Here is a 13,103-nt window from a genome sequence, read left to right on the forward strand (position 1 = left end):
AAAAGTCCTTAACATGATAATAAGAGCTCAGAATATTAAAAACAAACAAACAAAAACAGCAAAAATATTGCTTAGCTGATGTTTGAAACCTTTAAAATCACATAATTCTGGTGGAAATTTACAGTACCATGACTCACAACAGAGCATTACAAAAGAGGATTAGGGCCCTGGGAAAAAAATGAATACAAAAAAAAGGGGGAGGGGTGGGTTTTGGTTTTTTTCCCCCAAGAATTCTGACTTTTTTTTCATTATTCTGGAAAAAAAAAAAAAATAAATCCATCCCCCATCAATCATCTTCAATAGAGCAATACTCTTAACTGTTTTCACCTTTTATGTTGCAAACACCACCATCCAGTAGGCAGCAATGAACAGCTGAATGAACAACAACAACAACATCCTCCCCCCAAAAGTAACTGATGCTAAAGTTTAATATTAAACCACTACAGTGTTTAAACTGAAGCCACACCTGGTATTTGGAACATAATCGGGACCAAGAAGAGACGCATTCAAAATGTTATCACCTTCGAAGCATACCGTAAACAGCTGTTTATACCACCACACCTGTCACTTCTAGTTAAATTATTTCTACACTGGGAATTATTAGTTATTTATAAGCATTGGGTAACCAGAGTTCTACACCAGGAGGCTTTACAGTAAATTGATTGATTCGTGGAATGGTTGGAACTACAAGTACATGTTTCAACAAACCAGAAATGTTCAGTGGGGCCTGTTTTTGTCTACCCTAAATGCAGACTGATAGTCCACTGGAGAAAATTGAGCATGAAAACCTACCAAAAAAATATCTGTAAAACATTACCTGATTTGAGAGATTAAATCACATTCCTATCAGATGTTTTTCTTCAATAAACAGCAACATCCTCTTAGTGAAAATGCACTTATTTAAATTAAAGAACTTCAGAACAGAACAGAACCAAAACATCATTAAAATATTATTTGTTGCAGGTTAGTGGATATATCTGAAATTCTATTTCTTAGGTATGTGTAAACAAGACATTAAATACTTGAGTGTTCACTGGCCTGTATCACTGATCAATAAGCATCTGGAAAAACTTGAAAAAAAGTCCACCTTTTTTTCCTTCTTATGGCAGAATTCAAATTACACACCCTGCTTTAGAGAATAAAGAAGTACCTGCCAAAAACCAGCAGAGGGCAAACTGTTGTTAACCTGAAAGATAAAAAGAACAAAAGCGGAAGGAACACTTCTAGTTGGGATCACATTACACTCACCTGTGCGATCACCTCTGTAGGTTTTACTTCTAATCTGGTTTAACCACTTCCACTCAGGCTGCCTTCTCTAATCATCTACAAGTTCCAGAATCATGTAGCTGTAAGGCCAAAAGTGCTGAAGCTGAGCAGGTACAGCAAGCTGTCAGTCTTTGTGCGTTTGTCTCTGGACTTGTATGTACGTGCAACTCGCAGAGTGGTATTGCGTGCTTCCCATACAAAACGTTCATGTCCTACTCGCTGCTACTCTGACAGATCGACTGCTTCTTCTCCCAGCGGCAGACGGCGTTGGTGTACTCCACTATGACCTTGTCCATCCAGGTGAGGGGCTGAGGGAACAGCACAGCTCCCTCGAAAAAACCCATGTGGCCCCCATGTTGAGTCAGGGCAAATATCACATTGGGCATCTTCTCTAAAAGGGGAAGACAGTTAGGAAAAGAGAAGTATAAAGTTTCAGTTCACCAAAAATCTGTTCCTGTCGAAGACCAATTTTTAAGAAGTTAAATGACACCAAAGCTGTGATGAGCCTAAATATCCAACCATGAAGATGATCATGTTTTTCAAAAGAAACTGACTGCACAGATTATACCTTGAATCTTGACACAGAACCAGTAGAAAAGTAGACAAAAATGTAAAGAAATAGAATTCATGACTACTTGAAGCGTAAAAACTTTACATGAAAACAAAGACTTTTACAAAAAGAGGATCTCGCATGTGAGGCTGGACAAAGCAGCAGGTTGAGGCCAGACACACGCACACAGGTCCCTGTATATAACCCAACAGCTCAGGTGGATCACATGGCCCTGAAAAATTAAACAAGACTGTCTGGGGAGGGTGTGTTGAGCAGATAGCTGCAGCAAGACTTTATCAACACTTAAGACTGTGTTGCGAGTATCCTGTTAACTCATTTCATGTTGCTCTGAGTTAGCACCACTGTGAGGACAGTATTTTCACCAGACTCTACATCACCTCTGCAATATACAAGTGTTGCATGCCATGAAATAATATTCTTAATATTTTTTATTAAAGGTTTTGTATGGAAGCATATTTTAAACTTTGTGTGAAACAACTAAAAAAAAAAAGAAAAAAAAAAAAGACTTTCTTTGACTTTCTCAGTTTCTTCCAACAACATGTTTTCTATGTTAAAGAATCAAATGTTCCGTGTAAATCCACAGGTTGTGATGTTCATGTTCACTACAGAGCAGGTTTCCTATTTTCTGTTACAATTTAACTACTGACTGATGACTAGCTAACATTAAATTAGACATGCCAACAGCCTGCCTCCAGCTCAATACAAAGTACAATTACAAAATCCCTCCGAAACAAACCTGGCTTCTTCAATCAGTGTGCAGGAAGAAATCTGAATAACCAGGTAGCCACATATGCTAGGTAGCTAAGAAATCATTACATAGTTAACAACAGTGATAAAAAATTAGCTTGAGGAATCCACAAAATTAAAACAAAGGTCACACTCTGAATGCCCTACCCAGTTTTACTTCAACATGCCCACTGGCCAAGACTTCACCACGTTCACTAGATAAAACCATGTCAAATACCAAACATAGGCACAGTTACGGGTGTTATTAAGAGGAATCCTTGTTAGCTTGTCAGAATAGAAAAATAGAATCAAGTGACTATTCTATTCTTCTATTCTAATAAACTGCTAGCTATCTAGAATTAAAACATACCACAAGCTATCTTTCTTGTTTGCCCGCTAACGTGAGCAAATTGGTAGCTACTTATCATGGCAGCCAGCTTTAAGCTAGCCTGTTAGAAAGACAACCTTTAACTACCACTGACTCACACTGCAGAAGGAGTTTTGACAAAAACCACAAACCTGCAAGAGTGCGTGCAACAGCCAGTAACGATGGATGAACCAGTGGGTCATCCAAGGAGTTTAGCAGGAGGAGTGGGACAGTGATCTGTAAAAAAAAAAAAAAAAAAAAAAGTAGTCCAGTTTATTTGTTAATTTTTTAGAATACGTACTTGTACATTAGTGCAGACAGTAAAAAAGATAGATGTAACCATCACTCGCACTTCTGTGCTGATGTCACTTTTCAAACCTGGAAGCTACACCCACATTTTATATTTTCTACCATTACACTTTTATAACACAATAGCATCAGTGATAAGAGAAGTAGTACTTTAACCACACCTGGACTTAATTATGTATGATTGCTATCCAAGTATGCTAGATCAGGTGAGCAATAAATATAGCAGCAATAATATTTAACAGCAGTCTAAACATGAAGTCATTGCAGAAGTAGTAATAGAGGGATAGATGTGTTGAGCTCTGTTGGATAGGTAGTTGTCACTCACTTTGTGGATGTAGTGCACACAGCTCTCCTTCTCATAGTACTCTCTCAGTGAGTCATAACCGTGGAATTTTCTGAAGTGAAAAATGATGCGATAACATAGTTAAAGAGATGGCCCACAGAGTTTAGAGCAGCCCCATCACATTCAAAGCCCAGTATATTTCACCTCATAATGCTGTCATCAATCTGCATCAGAGATGTGGCTGCATACAGTCTGTTCAGCTCTCCATCGCCAATGTTGCTGCACTGCATGGCCAGCAAACTGTCCCTGTTGAATAATATGACATTTAGACAAAATCAAGGCAGGAGACTGTGTCTTCATTTGGCTGAGAAGTGCTTTTCATCTGATTCTCCAGAAATGACTCACAGATCTACATTGTAGATAACAGATTTAGCAAAATTCTGGCAAATTTTTCAGAATTACGCTAACATTTAAGAATTTCTACTCTCTATCAGGCAGAGATAATCAAGAAATTTGTGTGTGTGCAAAAAGCCACTCCAACAATTAGCAAAGAAAAGATTCAAACTTGTGTCTGAGCTACAGAACAGAATAAAGCTGCTATACTTTATGACTAAATGACATTCTAATCAAATTTAAGAGTATTACATATCTGTAACCATTAATCAATAACTATTGTGTTGCTCCACCTGTGCGACAGAATAATCTTCTTCATATTCTCCGCCAACATAAAGTTGTAGAGCCTCCGGCACTGGTCCCACTGAAGGAAAGTTTCCTGAGCCCTAAACACACACAAGCAAATGAATGTGAATACAAACATACTGTGGAACCACATTACAAACTGAAGTCACTACAGCAGTAGTCTGATCTATCATATCACTATTATATTTTAACTATTATGTTGCTGCTTAAAACAAAACTTAAAGATAATCAATTTCAATGATATGTAATGCTGTGTAATGATCAAAGTCACAAGTTATACACCCTGATATTGCACTCAGTACCTACAAGCAATCCAAAACAAATGTAATGGGTCCGCTTAATACGACCATACACTACAAGCACAGTAATGACGCTCATGCTTCAGTTCAATAAGAAAGATCTGTAATCACTCATCTGCCTGCTTTCATGGATGTTTGGCTGTTCCTTTCATCATTTCCACCCTTTCAAATTCACTGCTGACATCATTACTCTAATCCAATCATCTTCTTTCCTCTGATGCCTCTTTTGACTCTCATTGGTGGACCGCAACTCCCCCTGGTAACTCAGAGCTCCATCCAATCCTCCATCTTCAATCCCACCAGGGCCTAGACTCGTAATGCCTATCAGCGCTGACATCCTGCTATGACGGCTCATCGGTCTAATCGCCAAAAAAGCTTAAGTGAACTCAATGCCCCTCACTGAATGTTGTTTACCACAGAAATAATGCCTCTAAATATGTATACTTTATTACTTTATTGATCCCCGTTGGGAAGTTCCTCTCCGCATTTAACCCATTCACTCAGTGAAGCAGAGTGAATGGTAACATGACAACATGTAATACTTTCTTGAAGCAAATCTCACAAGAGCCATTGGGAAACAACTTTAGGAACTTATTTGGGCACTTGATTTAAAGAACAGCTAAATTAACTGTCATTTTTTGGCCCCTGTGACACAAAATCTGCATGTAGAAGATCACTAGTCAAAGCTGATAAAAACTGCTTAAGAAATTTACTGACATTCCCCTTAAAGAGGCATTATTAACCTTTTTCCCCTTGGAATTTACTTCTATCACCATCTTTGCCACTGCAGAATTCCCCCAGATTCAATTTAGGTTTCACAGTGCTGTGTTGTTATCTAACAAAGTCTCTGACTGGAACCATACCAAGGATGGTTTTTTCACAAGCTCTTTTCTTTTCCTTTTAAAAGCTCTGATAGTCCTGATATAACAGAGTCTTCTCAGTCTCCTTTCTTTTCTGTGTTTCAGAGTAAGTAATCTCCATTTCAGTATTTATCAGAGTTCAACATGATAACCTCAGTTTCACTCGTGACGGCAGAGCAACGCCGACAACAACATGACCCACTAGTCTTAATTGTGTTAATCCTTCAGTCAGTTTACCAACCTGAGGGCGCTGTAACCCTGGCAGACGCTGACACAGCATAGCACTCTGTCCTGGTTTGACTGGTTTTCACCCAGGAACTTACAGACGATGTTTCCTCCCAGACTGAACCCCACGACCACCAGCAGAGTCTGGGGATAAGTGCGTTTTATGTAGCCCACCATAGCTCCAAACTCCCAGGTACAACCTGAAAGTAAAACAGTCGCTTTTACAAATGTATAGCAGTAATATATACTCGACAGATTAATATATATTTATAACATTATGCTTCTTAGGAATCCGTTTTATTTGCCAAAAGTTTGATTTTGGCAGGATTGCACATTATAAGGTCCCTTTTTTATCCAAGTGATATTAAAAAAAAAAAAAAAATCACAAAAACAGACAATGTGGCAATAACTTTTTACCGTATGTAAACATGCGTGGCGAGGTGAGCTCAACATTAGGCAGGGCTCCCAGGTGGTTGAGGACGGCACAGCGGTAACCCTGCCGCTGGGAGTAATCCACAAAGGTCCGGATGTAGTTCTTCTCACTGTGGTTACCAATCCCAGGACAGATTACCATGGTAATGTCATCTGGCACCCACACAAAGACACAAAAGAGGGTGGATGTGCAACTACATTTAAATTGGAGTCATGAGCTTGTGTAAAAGTCGATGTCATGTGCACTGTAGTGTGTATGCGGATTTAACCCCGCTGAACTACATCGCTGGCATTGTTCCTCGAGGGAGTTCATTAAAGTTCTCCCTGCTCGTTCAAAGTGTAGCAGGAGCTGCTTGTTACATGAGACTGATGTTCTCTCGGTCCAAACAAGCACATAAAACTCAGGAGGAATGAAATAAAAATAAAAGCACCTCAACTAAACAACAATCAGGAAGCTTTAAGTACCAGCACATCAGCCGTGGTGCAATTAAATACCCCGAAAACCAGCTGATTTGGTGGTTTGACAGAAACAAAGTAGTTTTTGCCTCTGACCTCCAGTGGTGTGGGATCCAATAGTTTCAAAGAGGTCAAAGGTAGCCGTAGCACCATCCTGCATTGGGAGGAACATGCGAACCCCACAGGGCGTTGGAGTGTTGACACGTCCCATCTTCCCGTAGAGCACCGTCTGGATGTGACCGCTCTTCCCCCACAGCAAGGGAGGAATGTATCTGAAAAGAAGGACAAGCCCCGTATTATGTAACCCTGAAGATGCTTCAGAAGATCATCAGTCTTACAAGCCAGGCTGAACTCTGAGAGTGCTCTTTTTTTTTTAGGTGTTCAAATTACATGACTCCAGAGTGCTTAAATATGAAGAGTGCCAAAAATATGAAGCCAAATAACATTTAGAAGAAATTAAGTTCACATCAGGTATGCGGCTGGTTAACATACTGCTCCTTCCTGTCCAAAAAACAAACAGCTGAGAATTTTCCTTATCTTTATCTACTTCATAGCGTGCAGCACACCCACTGTGCAAACACAATCTTTACAGAAAAACAAAAAAACCCTAAAAAAACTGAAAGTAAACTTAAGGAAAATGGCCAAACCTCACTAGGATGGGTAGTGGGTCAGGGCTACATTAGCTTAACCCATCCGCGGACACTCCTAATGAATGACATGTTTCTTTGAATAGTTGTGCAACATTAGTGGAAGGGGTGTGAGGTATGTTTTGTCATCTTTGGTGAGTGAGTCAGAAGTGTTACCCAATCGCTAGCTAGATTTTTATCACGGCCAGTGCACACTCTAGGTAAAACACTTACATAACAGGACGGGATGTTCAACGCACCAATGTTCCTGTTTAAATAAATGTTTTGCTAAGTTCTCTCAGGGTTGAACGCAGCCCTGAATCTGTGGCTAAACTTGCAGTTGTTTTAATGCAGTAATGTAGATACCAGGTTTTTACAACGCAGAAGAAGCTGTGGACTATCTCTGATATAATCTGGATACTATGGATCAACCACTTAGCAGCACTTGATAGCTGCTATTGGGGCATTTATTTTGAGGCCCCTATCTAAATAAATGAGGATATCTATCCATCCACTGCTGCCTGTCTTTCTATCAATAGATAGATATTGACTCAAATGTATTGTACATGCTTAGAAAGGTTGGTAAATTCCCTCCCAAAAAATATTTCTACAGTTTGTTTGTTTTTTACCCTATGGAAGCTTTTTTTTCCTACCATGTATGTGGAAAATTACAGTTTCACTAATGGGTCAGCTCAGCGTAAATTGTAATTCCTGGCTCATTCCATAAATGTCATGTTTATTCACATTATGGTCAGAGTAAGAGAAATGAAAGGACATTTGTGAATGGATGCTATGTCTCCAAACAGCTGAAATCCCCCTAAACTGCTATAATGCAACAACACTGCATGGTTTTCTATGTTTCCTAGTTCAGCCGCTGCCTGCCTCTGTGGGTGCTGGGCTGAGAGAATGCATCTCTCCCTTACAACGTTTCTGAAAAGTCTCCTGCTCCTCTAGGCTCTGTTTACAGTGTTTAGGAAATCTAGTCCTTCTTGGGAGACTCTGGCCAATAACAGCTTTTTTCCAACCCCCCTACAATGAGTCACATAAAGCAGAATAAAGACCTCAGAAGTCCACACAGGCAGTGGTTAAGTCAGTTCAACATAGGACTTGAGGACCTGTGAGAGTGGGATTCAAATCTATGTAAGCCAAAATCTGGAATTGACAAAAATTTAGTGCAAACCACTTCTTAGAACAGAGTTGGGACAGTTTTAGGATGACTGTTTTCTGATTCTGGCTTTTGCTTTTGTTGTTGAATTTTCTAGATTTCTGTATGTTGTGTATATCATACACTGTGCTCACACTATAAATACACTGATCAGGCATAACATTATGACCACTGACAGGCAAAGTGAAAAACACTTATTAAGTTGATGCGCTAGAAGCAGGAAAAATGTGCCAAGGTAAGGATTTGGGCGAGTTTGATTATTGTGATGGCTAGACGACTGGGTAAGGGCTTCTCCAAAACTGCAGCTCTTGTGGGGTTTTCCTGGAATGCAGTGGTCAGTATCTATCAAAAGTGTTCCAAGAAAGTAACACTGGAACACAGCGGTGAATAAACGACAGAGTCATGGGCAGCCATGGCTCAGTGATGCACGCGGGGAGTGAAGGCTGGCCCGTATGGTCAGATCCAAGAGATGGGCTATCAGATTGGAGAAAGCCTTAAGGCCGGTTCTGATAGACAGGTGTCAGGATACACAGAGCATTGCAACTTCTTGTGTATGATGCTGCATAGCCACAGAGCAGTCAGTCCCCTGTCTACTGCCAAAAGCACCAACTATGGGCACGTGAGCAGCAGAACTGGACCATGGAGGAATGGAAGAAGGTGGTCTGGTCTGATGAATCCCATTTTCTTTCATATCACGTGGATGGTCAGCTGTGTGTGAGTTGCTTACCTGTACACCCTTTCGTGAAAACAGTATTCCCTGATGGCTGTGGCCTCTCTCAGCAGAATAATGCTCCCTGCCACAAAGCAAACAAATTGGATCCATGGAGGCCCCACCTCCCAACTTACGGGACTGAAAGGACCTGTTGCTGGTGCAGATACCACAGCACACTTTCAGAGGTCTGGTGGACTCTATGCCTTGATGGCTCAGGGAGATTTTGACAGCAAAAGGGGGGCCAACACAAAATTAAGCAGCTGGTCATAATGTTATGCCTGATGAGTCTATGGTGCACCTGTATCTAAGGTAAAAATCACCAGTTCATGATGAAGTCCACATTCCAGTCATCCCAGTGCCATCACAGATCTTTTAATATAATATTAAAATCTCTCACTCTTTGGTCAGCATTGGGCAGGTCTTGAGCAGGTAGTGACTGAGCAGGGTGTCCTGGTAAATGATCTCCGGTGGTGCAGTGGGACTCTTGAGGTTCAGACAGCGGACAATGATATAGAGGATGGTTGCCACCGCCGCCAGCTTCACACCATCAAACATGGCAGGCAGCTCTGGGCCAAAGGTGTGTATGTAACCGCCCTCCGTGGTGGTCATTTTATATGTGTGAGTTGATCTGCTGTGTGTGCATAAACATACAATTTATACAAGCAAAAAGCTTACAGCACATGGATTATTTTTACACAGTAAATTTACAAAAGTCAAATTTCATAAATGAAACTGAAATATTGAAAACATAAAATATGTTTGTAAATTTCTGCTAAAACGGCAGCTTCTCACATACAACAGCATAAAATTACGTGGTTCTCTAACTTATAGGCAGCTGTGCGACATTTGGGATCTGATCTTTCAGTAGAGTCTAGTATGAAATCTCTAAATAATGAATAAATAACTAAAAATCCACTGAAGACTTTACACGATAGAGTTATCCAGCAGTGACACCATCTATTAATGTTGACAGTTTTTACTCACCTTGCTGCCAGAAGAAAGTATTTCATTCAGAGCTGGAAAAACACGCAAGTAACATCTCATTGAATTAAATGGCCAAGGCAAACCAACAAAAGAGTACACAAACACGTGTAATTTGCAATATATGGTCTGCGGTTATGTGACGCGTATGAATGATACAAAACGAGAAATAGGGAGGTTAGAAGAAACTGCCTGCTAGCTTAAAAGTGCCTCAGTTTGTTGCCTTTGTCACGTCACTCAGGTAAAACTTTTTCTGTCAGATGTCGACCAAACACAATAGGCACTTTACGTAAAGTACGCAATATGGGTTGAACATAAAATTAAAATGTATGGTCTTACCATTACACTTTCTGAAGTTTCACTGGGTTTTTCCCGGACCCACCCGAAGTTTGACGCTCTAACGCCGCCTGTTTACAGCGGAGAAACTGACTGACCAGCGGCTCGCTCAGGATGCCTTCATGCCACCTGAAAAAGCTCCGAATCTTTGCAATCCCAAATATAACCAAATAATAAATTTATAATTGCGAATGAAAATATGTATATTGAATTTTTTAACGTTTTATTTTCACGTTTTTGTCCACTTATTTTACGTTCTACTTGTTAGACCTGTTATGTATAGTCATAATATAATACATGAAACTCTCCATTTCGGTGTCACAGTCTCCGCCTTCGCTTTGTGAAACTGAAATTTCCGATTATACCAGCAGGCAGCACAGCAAACATAGCCACTTACTTCCTACTTAACTGAAACCCTAGCTTACGTTGACAAATAATAAAAATAACAATGATACAAACAGAAAACTCCAACAACTCCAACAAATTTTATTCCTCTAGTTTAAATGTCATTAATTTTCCAGTGATCTGCACTGAGTGTGTTAGCCACAAGAGGGCGCCATTGATTAACTGGAAACACTGTCGTGGGTCAAAATCATAGACTGCATATTCTCATAGCAGCTTAACCGTGCTTTAAATGTTGTTTCTACAAATATATAATATATCCATGTATTCAATTCAATTCAAGTATTTATTGTCATTGTCAAGTGAATATTTGTTTATTTTAATGTGTTGATGACATGGCTTTAACTTTGACATCAAAAAGTATAGTTATACAGATTGGTAACATACACATTCTCAATATTGTTTTGCATACATTTCATCACATCTCCCAAATCTTTAACTCTTTCAAAAAAATTCTCAGAAACGTGATTTTCAGCATACTTTATGCGACAATCATGCAATGATGACAACTAAAATTAATAGAATTCTTTTGGCGATATATAAATTCAGCAATTATTGTCATGTGTATATCTAACACAGTCCAATATACACCAGAAAGCCCCATTTGGCAAAATATCATTGAGCCTTGAGAGCATACACAGCTGTACAAATTAAGAATGTCAAAATGAAACTCTGCTGATCTCCACTCCTATCAATCATTTTCATTTCTTTATATCTGGTGCTGTTTATGATAAATTCTCAGTCTCATTTCCAAATGGGAGACAGAAGTGAAAGACATCTTGGCCAATTTTTCTTGTTTCTGTGGAAGAGACAGAAGTGAAACATCACTGATACATACCAGCTATACATTCATGAATCCTGTGCCAAATTTGCTGAGTAGCATTTCCCTTTAAGGGTATCACATGTTCTCAAGATTTGAGTTCACAGGATTATGCTACTCTCTGCATTGCGGATTAAGATCAAACAAGGTCCTGTCTCATTAAATTTTCATTTAACTGTCATCTTGTGATGATTAACCCAGCTCATACTAACTGAAGGTCAGTCATGTGAAGAAGCTTTGTCGCATGGAAGAGGAACATCAGAGAAATCTGTCATTGCTGAGTACACACGCCACAGTGACCACTGATACATGTCAGTCAGCCTGATGTGTACATGATACGGTGCCATGGTGTTTTCAGAGAAAATTGGTAATTTTTTGCGGTTCATATTAACACGTGACTAGGGTCTTAAACCCCCCCCCCCCCATTTACTTACCTCTTAAAGAGAACTATAATCTTTAATTATTTTTTTTCTCTCAGTTCACTCTCTAATCAATTAATGATAAAGTCCCTGACAATAATCACCTTATGTTTCACTTGCTGCTCTTCAAACTAATGAGTGAGCCTACAAGAGAAGCTTAATACCAATCTCTAAAATATTTAAAGATAATACTTTAATGATAAAATGACCATTCGGGGATTTCCTTTTCTTGCTAATGTTAACTTTGCACTGCCTCTCAAAGTGTGTAGCATTAGCAGGGAAAGAATGACGCGTCCATTACAGGCACTGAAGTTGTAAAATAGATGTAGTGTTGCATAAACAAATGTAGTTGCATTAATCGCCCAGATTTGGAGCTGTACGAAGAGCCACAAATAAGTTACATTTATCTACACAAGAAAAATGTGAAAGATTGGGAGCTTGATAGAATCTCCACTCCTGGACATCACTCTTAGTCTCACACCTATTAAAAACAATTCTTTGTCTCACGCCCACTCCCTCTGACAGCTCAGAAATCAACTCTGACCCAGTGCTGGATCCCAGTTCCAGAAACACCCACAGATAGCTTGATACAATAAAGCTTTAGCCTTAATCTGCATGTCAGAAGAGAATTTCATGCATGGCACATCATGGAAATTTTCCCAGAACTTTTTGTGAATAGACTTGCAATTCATCAACCGGCCTTCATCAAAGAGTGACATTACAGACTAAAGCTGTACTGATGGTGATGATGCAAATTAAATGCATGTAAATTCTGTTTTAGAAGAAAAATGGCACTCATTTAAATATTACAAATATTTATAAAATATTTCAGTGTGCTTCAAACATTTTTGGATACAAGATACATTATTCAGAATATTAAGAATCAATGAACTCACTCACATTTGCTATAGTAAATCCGCCATTTTAGACCATATTCATATATCATATATAGATGATATATAGATTACAATTAAAGCAAAAACCCATATGGAATTATTTATTTATTTTTAAATTTTTTTAAATGCTGTGGTCTAGGCCTACATGATAATAGCTCCTTTTCCCATCTGTTATCCATCCTGTTGTAATCATATAAAGCTGTTATTGATGTATAATGAATTCACATACAGCGAATCTGACTTTAGCCATAAA

At 39.2% G+C, this 13,103-nt stretch overlaps 1 protein-coding gene across 3 annotated transcripts; it reads right to left on the reverse strand.

Annotated features, from left to right (window-relative positions):
* Positions 1–328: 328 nt before the first annotated feature.
* LOC100700045 (monoacylglycerol lipase ABHD2-B) lies at positions 329–10,476 on the reverse strand. Of its 3 annotated transcripts, none has more exons than XM_013264191.3 (11): positions 10,317–10,476; positions 9,981–10,012; positions 9,394–9,624; positions 6,590–6,765; positions 6,023–6,190; positions 5,622–5,805; positions 4,209–4,301; positions 3,727–3,828; positions 3,565–3,634; positions 3,083–3,167; positions 329–1,657 (listed from the first exon to the last, which is right to left on the reverse strand). In XM_013264191.3, exons 2-11 carry the CDS (start codon positions 10,004–10,006, stop codon positions 1,479–1,481), a joined length of 1,314 nt encoding a protein of 437 aa, XP_013119645.1. In that variant the 5' UTR covers positions 10,007–10,012; positions 10,317–10,476; the 3' UTR covers positions 329–1,478. The 3 variants fall into 3 exon arrangements, with proteins under 3 accessions (XP_013119645.1, XP_013119644.1, XP_019217228.1); XM_013264190.3 differs by having other exon boundaries at positions 9,394–9,627; XM_019361683.2 differs by lacking the exon at positions 9,981–10,012 and having other exon boundaries at positions 9,394–9,627; positions 10,317–10,449.
* Positions 10,477–13,103: the final 2,627 nt, after the last annotated feature.

The sequence above is a fragment of the Oreochromis niloticus genome, linkage group LG7 (assembly GCF_001858045.2).
Source record: "Oreochromis niloticus isolate F11D_XX linkage group LG7, O_niloticus_UMD_NMBU, whole genome shotgun sequence".
NCBI classification, from domain to species: domain Eukaryota; kingdom Metazoa; phylum Chordata; class Actinopteri; order Cichliformes; family Cichlidae; genus Oreochromis; species Oreochromis niloticus.

Excerpts from the sequence above, each read along its gene's own strand:
- LOC100700045 (XM_013264190.3), bottom strand. The coding sequence starts at position 10,006 with ATGAAATACTTTCTTCTGGCAGCAAG. Across the intron at positions 3,829-4,208 it reads AAGATTATTCTGTCGCACAG|GGACAGTTTGCTGGCCATGC; the intron begins GTGGAGCAACAC and ends ATTATTCAACAG. Across the intron at positions 1,658-3,082 it reads TGTTGCACGCACTCTTGCAG|AGAAGATGCCCAATGTGATA; the intron begins GTTTGTGGTTTT and ends TTCCCCTTTTAG.